The sequence below is a fragment of the Hemibagrus wyckioides genome, linkage group LG06, assembly GCF_019097595.1.
Source record: "Hemibagrus wyckioides isolate EC202008001 linkage group LG06, SWU_Hwy_1.0, whole genome shotgun sequence".
NCBI lineage: Eukaryota > Metazoa > Chordata > Actinopteri > Siluriformes > Bagridae > Hemibagrus > Hemibagrus wyckioides.
The window spans coordinates 24,725,441-24,737,682 of NC_080715.1; the positions used below are offsets into that span (position 1 = coordinate 24,725,441).

Sequence of the window (12,242 nt, forward strand, 5' to 3'; positions counted from 1 at the left end):
GGTGTGGGACTGAGAGATGCAGCAGATGAAAGACTGCTGCAGTAGCTGTGAATGCTATCAGTCCAGCCATCTTCAGACAGAGAGCTGCATGCTGGGACTGCAGAGGAGACAGCGGCTCAATCCTATCTCCAGAGGCTATCGGCCAATGGCAGCCAGAAGAAGAGGCAGCTCTGCACGCGCTCAGTGGAGGCTAATTGAGCGTGACGGAGGGGATGGGAGGTACTGAGTGGCACAGGTGAGCTAATACAGCCCTGCCACCCACACATGGTTATGTAAAAACACACACACACACACACTCACAGAGCTATATTTCAATTTTGCTGAACAAGAAATTATGTGTTTATAGTTGTTTTTATATATAAAATGTACTTTGCACTTAAATCTCATTATTGGTCCATTTTGTGACATTCTTTGTCCTTGCCTCTGACCATAATCAACGCCCCCTTCCTTTAGCTGAATGGTGAAAGTTAATATTGATGGCTCTGACTGTCCTAATGACTGACACTCAGCCATTAACCACTATAGGGTCAGAGATCAGTGGCATTTAAAGCACACACTGCCCTGGGAGCTGACCACTATCTGTCACATATTAGTCCTTTCTGAAAAGACAGAAAGATAGACAGAGAGAAGATAAACAAAGACCCCTCATCCTCTAAATCAAGTCCCAGCCTGATCACTCTTAAAGTGACAGTACTGCTACACTCTGATGTCTCGATATAGTGGATGAGTTGAGAGCATGTTACACTGATCCCAGTCATAATCCCAGTTGTGACTGTGAGAGAGGCACTTACAACCAAACCAGTTGGAATAAAAATCTCTAAATTAAGTCTGTTTCATCTTGATTTGTTTGTTAACTCTGATTTACACAACTCCAACTTTATAGAGCTAAAACTTACACCCAGTTTGTGTAAAAGGCCATGCTTTATAACAGGGCAAGCATTATTGAGCTGACCAGAAAAGCTGGGGTTATTCCTGGTTTTTTTTTTACATTTTTTTTTTATGAGTTCTCTGTCTCTTGCCCTGTGTGCAACTCAAACCTTTAATACCATGAAGAGGCACAATGAGCCCCAAGGCCATCATTATTCTCTATTTTTGTATAGTCGCTAGTGACCAACAATCACTGGGTCCCACAGTTTGTAAAAGGCACAATCGGCCGCAACTGTCCGCATAAACGTGGCCTCGCAGGCGATGTTCAGCTGCTATACATAGATGAGAAACCTGAAAGCCCCCGAAACCTTCATTCCACAGTGGCTTGGTTAGTGGGAGGGAGGTTATGGAGGGAAGCTGTGGAGAGTTTTGGGGCTGCGTTGTCAGCATAGAATTGTGTTGAAGGAACAGACCTATTATGTGACAGCTTGTTATTGAATATTGAATACTGTGTGTAGAGATTTTTATCTGTCTGTGAAGATGATTTAAATGATATATGTAGGTGAGAAATGTAAAGCAATGTACAGTTCACTCTCTGTGTTGCCCAGGGCCTGGTGTACAACATATACAAATCTCCCAGCACCCAAGACATGGGATTTGTGATACTTGAGTATTTCGTAAATGTTTATTAATGTACATGGCATTTCAGTAAAGTAAATCTTTAAAAGTCTGTGCTTATTTTGGCTGACAATGTATGCTTTCAGTTTAATATCTGATAGGGAATGAGAGGATCTGATGAGTTAGAGAGTGACATGACCAGTGATTCTTTAATAAGTCCACCAGTGTGGAGCCAATAAGTGACACCACTTAAGTCCTCTCAGTCACGTCCAGCAGTTAATACCTAGAGAGGGGCCAGGTTCAGAGACTGTCATGTCTGAGAGGGTCAATCATTCATGGACTTTGTGTCACTGCATTTAAGAGGGAGAATTAGGACTGATTGATATTTATAAAGGATAATGAAAGAACTTGTTCTCTGTCAGTACATATGTCATTGTTTTTGAAAAGAAAATAATTGGATACATGATTAGATTTTGGTTTTGTATAACATCCCAACATATGGGTCCATAAACACTTTCTCCTTTTTGTCTGAATGATTCCGTGTGAGTGCTTTTTATTAACGTGTCTCTAGAAAGTATGTTCTGACCTGAATGAATTTTGCAGCATTTTCTCCATAACAGTATGTGTTGTCAGAAGGCATCAGTAGTGGGCAGAGTGGTGTGGGTGCCTCGGGACTCCCTCAGGCACCCCAGCGCCACACACCTGTCACCATGCCCACGCATGCCGAAGTGGGGGGCAGTGATGGCATTTAAGTGATGTCCTGTGAGCGGAGTTGCTGTTCAACCAGTTAACAACCCTGAGCACCTTACTAAACCTTTATAAACAGTCATATTCAAAGCGTTGAAAGCAGTTATATCTTGATATCAATGGTATAATATTATATACAGCATCTATAAAGATCAAATACTGTAAATTTGTTATTCACATGAGAAAGGTTGAGTTGTCTGTATTACACATGGCTAAATAAATATATTACAGTATTACAATAATTCATATAAAATCTACTGTATATTATCACTTGCAGATTAAATCTGCTCTGGATTGAATACCTGCAGTTTCACATTTAAACCACTAAACCTCACTGTGATGTGAACGTCCACCACATGTGAATAGAACATCCTTGCTTCTTAATCTTAAAGTTAGTTAATTTTGTTTTATGGACAAAATCATTGCATTTCCACTCATCCATTTTTCATGTAAGGATGTGATGAGTTATTCTGGGATTTCATGAAATGCAGAGAGTAATATATTTTTAATCACAGCATCTGTTTGGTTTCTTATTGAATATTGTGCTCAATGCTTGATACTGATTGAATTAGACAAATCAAGCACATTGCACCAAGATGTGCTTTTTTTCGGTGTAAATAATTTGCTCATTAAATACCTGAAGCATTAACAAGGACAAGATTATATGTGCTATAGGTTTACACTGCAAAGTTTTTTTTTTTCCCTTTGACACACATCTTCTTGTTTTGGGAACATGGAATAAGAGTCTTCTTGTGTATGCCAAAAGCGATTTCTCATTTGGTTGTGATGCTAATTGAGAACACCAATCAAATGAAGACAGTTATAATGTTTTTGCTTGGTTAGGGTAATTGAATGTTTGCTCATGAGTGCTTATTTGGTGTGTGTGTGTGTATGTGTGTGTTCATGTGAGTGTTGCTGTTTAGAGCATTAATGTCGGCGTACGACACTCTGATACAGGCCAGTGACAGATGCCCTGCTTTAGCCTGGTGTCTCCGGGGAGGCCATCACTGCAGCTCACATTTCTCTCCATCTCAGTCTGTCAGGTTTACGACCTTAATTGAGTGCACTAGCTGAGCTACTTATCCGAGAACAGGGATTCATAATGCTCATTCCTTGCCACAGTTCATATTCAGAAATGTTCGGTGTGTAGGAAGCAGATAACTAAACTGCATTAGCCAGTTAATGTACATAGTTGGTTTATAGTAGGTGTTAAAAATGAGATCTTGTATGGTAAGTATGAGCAAATTGCTTGAAATAGATGAGCTTATAGTGCAAAGCCAGTGGAAATATGAAATATGAAAATATCACATTGGATGACAAAGAGGTAAATGGGAAGAGAGGAAAACGCACATGTTGGAGGTAGAGAGAGAGAGAGAGCTCTGGGTATTAGTTTGTTTATCAGTGTGTGTATTAATGTGTGGGAGAAAGATGAGGGGGTATGCAGTGTGACAGTGTGCCAACGGGAGACCACAGGTGTGTTTTTGCGCTCCACCCCACTGAATTCTGGGTAATAGCTGGCATTGGTGCACCTGCGTCCCTTGCCGCCCCCTTGCTCTCACCTCTAATGGCCCCTAATCATGCTGCCATCAGGCCTTAATACCCCAGCAGCAGTGCCCTGGCAGCTGCCCCTGCTCCCCCGCCAGAGAGCTGTCAATCTCCCTTCCTGCTCACCGTCCATCACAGTTGCACCAAATACATCAGAGAAATAACCATTTGCTGCACATAGACATACTAAACTTGCCTGAAGACAAGATTACTTTTTATATATATATATTTTTAGAAAACATTTATTCATAAAGACTCAGTATGCTCAGTAGTAAAAGACAGATATAAATGGTAAACTAAGACTTGGTTTTAAGTCAAAAAAAGCCAAAAGACATGCGGACCACAGGACAGTGAACAGTCAACCATGCCACCCAAATAACTCTTTACTACACTCAATGCAACATCTGAAGCCTTGCTGCTGCAACAATAATGGCTTTTATTGTGTCCCCTTAAAGCCTTTAGCCACAAGGGCCTCTTGAGCTTCCTTACATGCACTTTTTTGTGGTCTATAATTATTAACAGACAACACAGATGCAGATTTATTCTTTATAATGTATCTGAAAGCCCCTTTATATAAAACAAGCATGTTATTAGAGCTACATTGCAACAAAAAGGAATATTATTTATTTTAGTAACTAATTTATCCTGCTCAGGATCGCACACACACACACACACACACACGCACACACACACACATCCATTCACACCTAGGGACAGTGTAAGTTAGGCAAGCCATTTACTGGGATGGTTTAGGGAGGTTGGAGGAAACCCATGTGGACGTGGGGAGAAAATGCGAAAGAATCAAAGCAAAATACAAAGGTACAAAGGTAAAAGGCATAACTAACTAACTAACTAACTAACTAACTAACTAACTAACTAACTTAAAAGTAAAAATGTACATTGCATTATATAGTATAGTATAATAATTCTGGATCCTAGCAATTATTAATGATACAAACAGGTAGCAGTAATTTTGTATATGCATTGTGGAAAAGTACTAAAATACAAAGATAATGTGCACTGTGCAGACTATGGATACTTCTGATAAAAGTAGAGGAGATCAGAGGACGTGTCAGTTTCCATCCCTGTTGCCTTGTTGTGCGCGATATCCGCACTGGTATCATAGGACACACACGGAGCACTTCCTACTGAGCATGAGAGAACTACACACAGATGGTTTGTAGGATATAGTGTCACCCTGCCTCTATCTACAGTGTGGAGACAAAAGAGTGAGAGAGCAACTGATGTTAGGTCAATTGATATGTCGACTGAGATGAGAATTCATCATCCATAAAACAAACTGCGTGGGCCTCTCTCTGGGTGGTCTGGCATGGCCACAGCACCATAACAAGGCTTCACTTGCAGCTAGCAGCTAACAGACGCAGCAGCCGTTCTTGCCAGCGCTATGGTTTTAAATCAAAACCCTTACAGCTCTCTTAATACCCTTGTTGGATGTTGAAAAATCCCCAGCTTAACGACATCCAGCTTCAAACCTGGAGGGGAGAAAGGGTTAAAACAAGCCAATTGAGCGAATAATAAGTTCAATTAGGAGATTGGGGGACTGGCACTGAATGAAAACCAGAGGACACCCCTGCAAGCTGCTTTTTGAAAAGAAGGAAGCAGTGGCAGGGCGGGAGGACTGGCAGGTGGCCAAGGACTCGGAATGAGAGGAGACTATATGTAAAGGCTGTGTGGATATATGGCGGTTGTGTGGGGCTTTGGAGACTAAAAGGCAGCCAGTCATGTGATCCTGTGCTTTGCTAAACATATTAACCACCTTTCCAATCCAAAAGTAATAGTTAAACTATGTACAGTGAAATAATTATAATAAAGAAGTCAAAGCATAATGAATACTGAGCTCACCATAAAAAGGGATATCAGTGGCTGACTAACCGGCAAATGTGCAGCCCAAATTAGTATTTTTCTTTTGCTGGGAAGTCTGTAAATTTTATATATTGCAGATTTCAAATGTTTCCTTTTATGTTCATGTGGTTTTGTGAAATCCAAAAACATGTGATAAAAAGCTTTTTTTGGGGTCACCAGTGATGGTTAGCCCACACAATTTCGATGGTTTATTTAAAGATCTTCTTCAGCAAATGATTACAAAAAGTTGTATCATTACTGATCATTTCCAGTAACATAGTTCCAAATGGACAATTTTTTTCCTATTATGGTTTGTTTTGGTTGCTTTTTATGAAAGCGTGTTTGGTTCTTGCGGCCACACCACTCGTTTTCCCCAAGACTTAGTCTCTTTGCAAAAGACAACATTGCATTGTTCTAGGGACAACCTCTGTGCTTTTTGAACTTTTAAAGTATACTTGGTAAAATGTCAGTTGCTACGGTTTGCTTCATGCATAACCAATTGCATTTGCATTTGTGATCAAATAGGAGCTGACTCAGAGCATGAAGTACAAGATCCAGAGGCACACAAATGATCCACTGATGCACTTTATTTAAATGACAGCAATTTAAGAAAACAAAACCAAACATTAAGACACACAAGCCAAAGAGCCCAAATAATGCACATAATTTATTATCACTTAGTGATAATGAATGATCCATTTGATTGAGGAAAAGTACCAATCCTGGAGTGGCAAACCTGATTCACATTGTAGTTAATGAGGATAAACAGTTTGTCTCCAAAGCAAGCAGACAGAGCCTTGTGCTTAGGTAAGGCGCACTGAAAGAGTACAAAGGAGTAAAAAAAAGCCACTTTATTCTGCAATTTATCTGTTAGTCGGAGAAATGTCAAAAAGCAGAATGTAAAAAATTTGTTGCATGAAATTAATCTTTAAGTGCTACATTACAGAAGAACGGTTACAACAATTCATATGTGTGACGTGTGTGTGTGTGGCTGATAATGATATCTGTAACTTTGATCTGTATTTTATCACTGGATTAATTTTTATTACTGATTCCTGTCCTTTCCTATTTCTGTCTCATTCTGTTTTGTTCTATTATTTAAAATAATTCTCTATGGTAAGAGGGTTTATGCTATCTAGGAACCACTTGTTTCCCTACAAGGGGACATGATCACTTCCAATTAACCCCGAAAGCACAGCGTGAGTGAGAGCGATTGTCTCTTGCCTGGTGGAGGAGAAAATGAGACAAAGTGCTAGAAATTGAAAAGGCAAAGACGACACTCCTGTCACGGAAGAGACGGATAATTGGTGAGTGACCCTGACCTATCGCTCATCAGGGACTCTGCGAATCCTCTTTGTTTTCTCACTTAGCACAAACTCTGTATAGGACAGGGAGGAGGAGGAGGTGATGAAGGAACTGAGTGAGTAGGAGGCCACCCCTGCAGCAGGTTAAACACCAGTCTAGCATGCACACGCTTGTCTCACCAGGACTGTGGATAATTTAGGAGCAGAGCAGAGACGGACTCATCAAAGCTGCTTGTTTCAGACTTCTCTGGGCGCTGCAGGGGGCGGGGCCACGAGAGGGTGAGGGATAATAATGGTAGGGGTGGGCTCTGGCCTCCTACAGTTATAGCTGATTGACAAGCTTAATTAAGGTTTAGATCCACCTGACAATCAGTACTCTGTTATTAGACACCCTTATCAGAGCCTGCAAATATCTGACATTTTAAGGAACAGATTCAAAATAAGTCTTCCTCTCACCATTCCAGGACTGCTGTGAAAATTAACATGCCTCAAGATGTCACCAAACAAGCAACTGTTAGCAATTCTTTTAAAACTGTGAATATGGAGAACTTTTCACTAAAAATCTAATACAGTATGAAAAATCAGTATAACATATTGACAGGACGTGTTTTGCACATTAAAGGGAATGCAAGCTATAAAAAGATTTTTTTCTACAGTGATTTGGGCAACAAAGAATAATGCTGAGAAACCAATGTAAGTTATTGTGTCGGCCAGCAGCAAAGAAATAACCCAGCATGCAGCTTAGATTTGAGTGTCTTACTTACTGAACTTTTACATTTCATTTGAGTGATCACTGCATGTTGGGCTGTATTGAAATCATAAGATGAATTTAAACTAGGATTAGTGAGAACAGCCCTGTTCTGAAACAAAGGCTCAATAAATGGCTCTAAACTCTTTTACACAGTTTCACCAGCATATAATACCAAGTCAAAACCATCAAAAGGAAACTCTTATTAAGTTGTGTGTTTGTGTGTGTATGTGTGTGTTGGTTAGTGGTTAAATATCACTGACTAGGAGATACACACTGTGAAGTAAACAAAAAGGACAGCAGTGGTCTAAATCACCTAAATCACCACACTTTATACTGTATCCTCTTTGCGTCACATTTTTTCTCAGTGTGAAATGATTGCAGGCTCCCTGAGGTATGGCATGGCTGCGCAGTGTGCCCCAATACTTCCATCTGAATTATTGTCACTCCTGCATGTGTCTTATTAAACATCCCTGGCCTCAGTAGGCCTCTAATTGAATAGTACTAAGAAACATAAGCCAGACATTGTCACACTGCATAGCTAGCTCACTGCATACCCAGGGACCTAGAGTAGATCTCTAAAAAGCAATGAGCCATAATGCATAAGCAATTGAGAACAAAATATACTGTAGTGTTTAATATTTTTAAGTTGATTTAAATTCATGATCTGCATTTTGGTGATAACTCAAAGAACAAAACCGTTCTGATGTTATGCTAATGCAAGTGAACGGTTTGCAGTGGAGACATTTGTTAGGATTTGCACATCGAAGACATATAAAGAAAAGGCTGTCATTTGTAATAGATAAAACATCTACATAAACATCACCTTATGAACAAAAAAAACAAAACAAACAAAAACAAAAACAAAACAGTTTAAAGGTCAGTGTAAGGTTAACAATGACGATTACTCTGGTATCCAGAAATGAGCAGGTAGCAGCTGATTCTCAAAAGCAAATCAGGACCCTGGATCCAAGTTTTGCTATAGTATCCACAGAGGCTTTGCCACAGAGGAGCCGTGTTGCTTTGTACACAAGTCCATTTCCCGAGATGTGACATGTTAACACGTTTCCATTAAGGATACAGAGTTTTAACTGGCTCAATAAATGGATTGTCAATATTTCTTTTAAAAAAGTATATTTTCATATGCTTTGTCTTATTTTTGGGTTCGACTCACCTACTGCCGTTTTCTTTGGAAAAAGTGTGGAGTGTAGATTGAAATGGTAGTACACAATATCACAGGGTTCACTCAATTTCTTCAGTAACTGCTTCTAATTCTCACTGTTTTGGCAGTGTTCTCCTCTTTCATAAAGTCTCTCATTACCAAAACAACAGCTTTGAGGCAAAAGCTGATATTAGACCATGAAAAAAACCCAACCAAAAATAACATCAATGACAGAAAGAACAACCATAATAACAATAATAACAACAACAATAATAATAAATGTGGATATAGATAGCAATAAATAGAGATGTGGAGTGTGGGGTAGGTGGTTTGAAATTGGTACACTTTGTGTGCCAGTAAGAGAAAGAGTCACAGGACAGAAAGGATGAGAAGAAGGGATGTAGTCCCACACGTTAAATGACTGATTGTTGACTGTTGTTGGACACATACTTTACTCTCCTCAACTTGGCCAAAAGCAGGACAAGGCAGTCAGACTGCACTCTCGTCTGTCACTAAATTGTCTTTAGCAGTTAATAGACGCCTACATATTTTCTTTTATCCTTGATATTTACTAGCCATTTTTAAGTGCAAAGAGAGTACAAAGAGGCATAGTGACAAGATGTCTCGTGTACATGTATTTATATGAAACGACCATTCACTAAATTTAGACTGACAGAGGTGTTGAGGGAAGTCCATGCATGGGTGCATGGGTACCAGGCTGGTGGTTTGTCCCACCACACTGGACTATATGGAATGATGTGGTTGTTTGTGGGAGACATGGCTCTATCTTCAAAGGGGAGGAAAAGCTAACTCTGGACATTTCAGTAGACCACATGTATTTACAATGGAATCAGTGAGCAAGGCTGATGTATACACCACAGCCCTCATCACTACCTCTAACCCACCCACCCATCCATTCAACCACTTAAATGGCCAAACATAGCCACCTCTTGGAGACATAAAGTATTCCCCATCACAGATGGGAGGAAGAAGAGAGAAGCCGCAGACACCCACCAGGCTTCTTGATGAGACACGAGTGTTCCTGTAGATGTTCATGGCTCATCTAAGACGTATCTAAAGCTCAATCACTGTTATTACTCAGCTTGCCATAGAGGTGGGAAGGGGACAATGGTTTCTAATGATCCCCTGGATTGTAGGTTAGGAATTAAGGAGTAAGTTCTTTAATTAATGTGTTAGAGATTTGGGGAGAAACATCACTGGTTTAGCATTTTCCTACTATGACTTACTCGCATCTTAATTTGTGAAACCATGAGTAAAAGTGACCACATGTCAGTTTAAGATAAGAAATCCACTTTCAGTGTCATCAGATATCAGGCACCTTTTTTAAACATAAAAACAACAATTTTGGGCCACTAACCTAAGTTTTCCTTCATCACATCGACAGAACTTACAGTATCTGGTGCCAAATGATCTTTTGCTAGAACTACTAATCCTTTATCTTAGCTATTTTTCTCGTAACACATTTTGTTTCTATTATCAATTTTCAAACATACTCTTGTCCTTTTTTTATTCAATCTTCATTTGACCCTGTGCCGGATTCTTTTAGTCTGCTTTTACTGTCCCATTTGTTCCTCCACTATCCTCTTCCCAAAATGCCCCTTTTTTCCCAGGTCAGAATGCTTTATCTCTGATACTCGGCCTGGTCTCGTGGGCTGGGGGATGAACTGGAGGAAGGAAGGGAGCTTGGCCGGACTGACCCTAGAGATAAAGCCTTGTCTTTGCTGTCTTCTTGGCCTGAGGTGGAAGAGGGTGTTGAAGAAGAAGCGGCTGCTCCTGCCGAGGCACCTTCTTGTCCACTGTAGATTTCCTCATGGCCATCTTCACTGGACTCTGCATCCTCTGAGCCAGAAAGCAGCTCCTCATCTCGATACTCAGCAACATCAACTCCACTGCCCTCAGCTCCCAGCTCCTTCAGTCGGCCATGGTGCTTCACATGGTAGCGCTGGTTCTGGAAGAACTTGACAATGGTGTGCTTGGGCAGGTCCAACTGGGCTGAGAGGGTGTGGATGGCTTCCTGGTCAGGGTAGAGGCCCACATCTTGGATGAAACTTTGCAGGATGCCCAGGGCTTCCAGTGAGATCTTGGTGCGGGATCGGGGTTTTTTAACAACACTACTACTTCCTCCAGTGTTGCCACTACCAGCACTGGCCTGAGGGTTGTCCTCCATTCCAGAGTTGGGCATTGAGTCCTCACGCATGGGAGAGTGGTCCTTTAATGGTGGCACAGGTTGTCTATGGAGAACCTGATAAGAGAGACCAAAGATCAGGTTAGTGAGATCATTAAAGGAGAGAAATGAATAATAAGTAAAGTAGTGCACAACAGTACAAAGGTTTCCATCAATGAATATTCATCCAGTGTCCATGGGGCTCTTGACCACAATGTCCAGTCACCTCTAGTAAATATCCAACCACACTGTTTTGCGTTATGACTGTTTAACCAAGTGTATTACACAAATGACATGGGAATGTTTTCACCCACACCATTACCATTATCAGGTCTGTAACTTCATACATCTGGATTATATGGAGATGATATAAGCAAAGGCATAGAATTATTTTTCTAAAAATGTTTTTTAAATAGTTTAGTGGAGTGAAAAAAAAAGAAAGGAACAGAGAAAGAAAGGGGGTGGTAAGGGTGTAGTAAATAGTGTTGTTGGTGTAAACAGTAAAATGATGGAAGTGGAAGGCAACTAATGTCTCTGGAACTCTGGAAGGTGTAGCATGTCACAGCAGAACTATCGAAAACTATGGCGCTGTCCTGCTGAGTTTATGACCAGGGTGGGGTGCCCACTGCCTCTGCGCTGGAATGCTAAGCTATAAATCTGCGGTGCATTAAAATTAAAGGACCTACATAAAGATAATAGTCATTCACTCTCTCTCTCTCTCTCTCTCTCTCTCTCTCTCTCTCTCTGCTTGCTTGCTCTCTCCACTCAATAATAACAGGGCATTTTTTTAAATAATACTGAGGGCAGGCCAGACCACAGAATTGCTCCGATTTCACTTGTGGGGGCTTTCTGGGGATAGTGTTTTACAGGAAGTGTGTATGTTTGTCTTTTTTCTTTCAGTTCTTCTGCTCTATGTTATATTATTTTTGATGTCACTGAGAAACAAACTGAGACCACAAAAGGAGTTAAGACACTGGGATGGGAGTGGGGTTGAGACACATGAACATTAAAACTGACCACATGATCTAACACTGCTATCTGTGTGTAGACCTACCTACAGAGACCACACGCACACAGTACAGTGCTCAATTGCAACACACAAACATGGGACCCCCCCACCCACTCAACCACACACTGACCCCACACACTAATATGCATACACTTTTCCTGGATTCTATTTTTTAAGTGTATTTCTTATGATAT

The 12,242-nt window shown here is 40.6% G+C and overlaps 1 protein-coding gene across 6 annotated transcripts in view; it reads right to left on the minus strand.

Annotated features, from left to right (window-relative positions):
- Positions 1-6,207: 6,207 nt before the first annotated feature.
- Positions 6,208-12,242, minus strand: part of satb2 (SATB homeobox 2) — a 45,059-nt gene continuing 39,024 nt past the window's right edge. For all 6 annotated transcript variants that reach the window (XM_058393437.1, XM_058393435.1, XM_058393438.1 and 3 more), the window contains one exon: positions 6,208-11,117. In XM_058393437.1, coding sequence (XP_058249420.1) covers positions 10,497-11,117 — 621 coding nt within the window. In that variant the 3' untranslated portion in view covers positions 6,208-10,496. The remainder of the gene's footprint in view (positions 11,118-12,242) is intronic.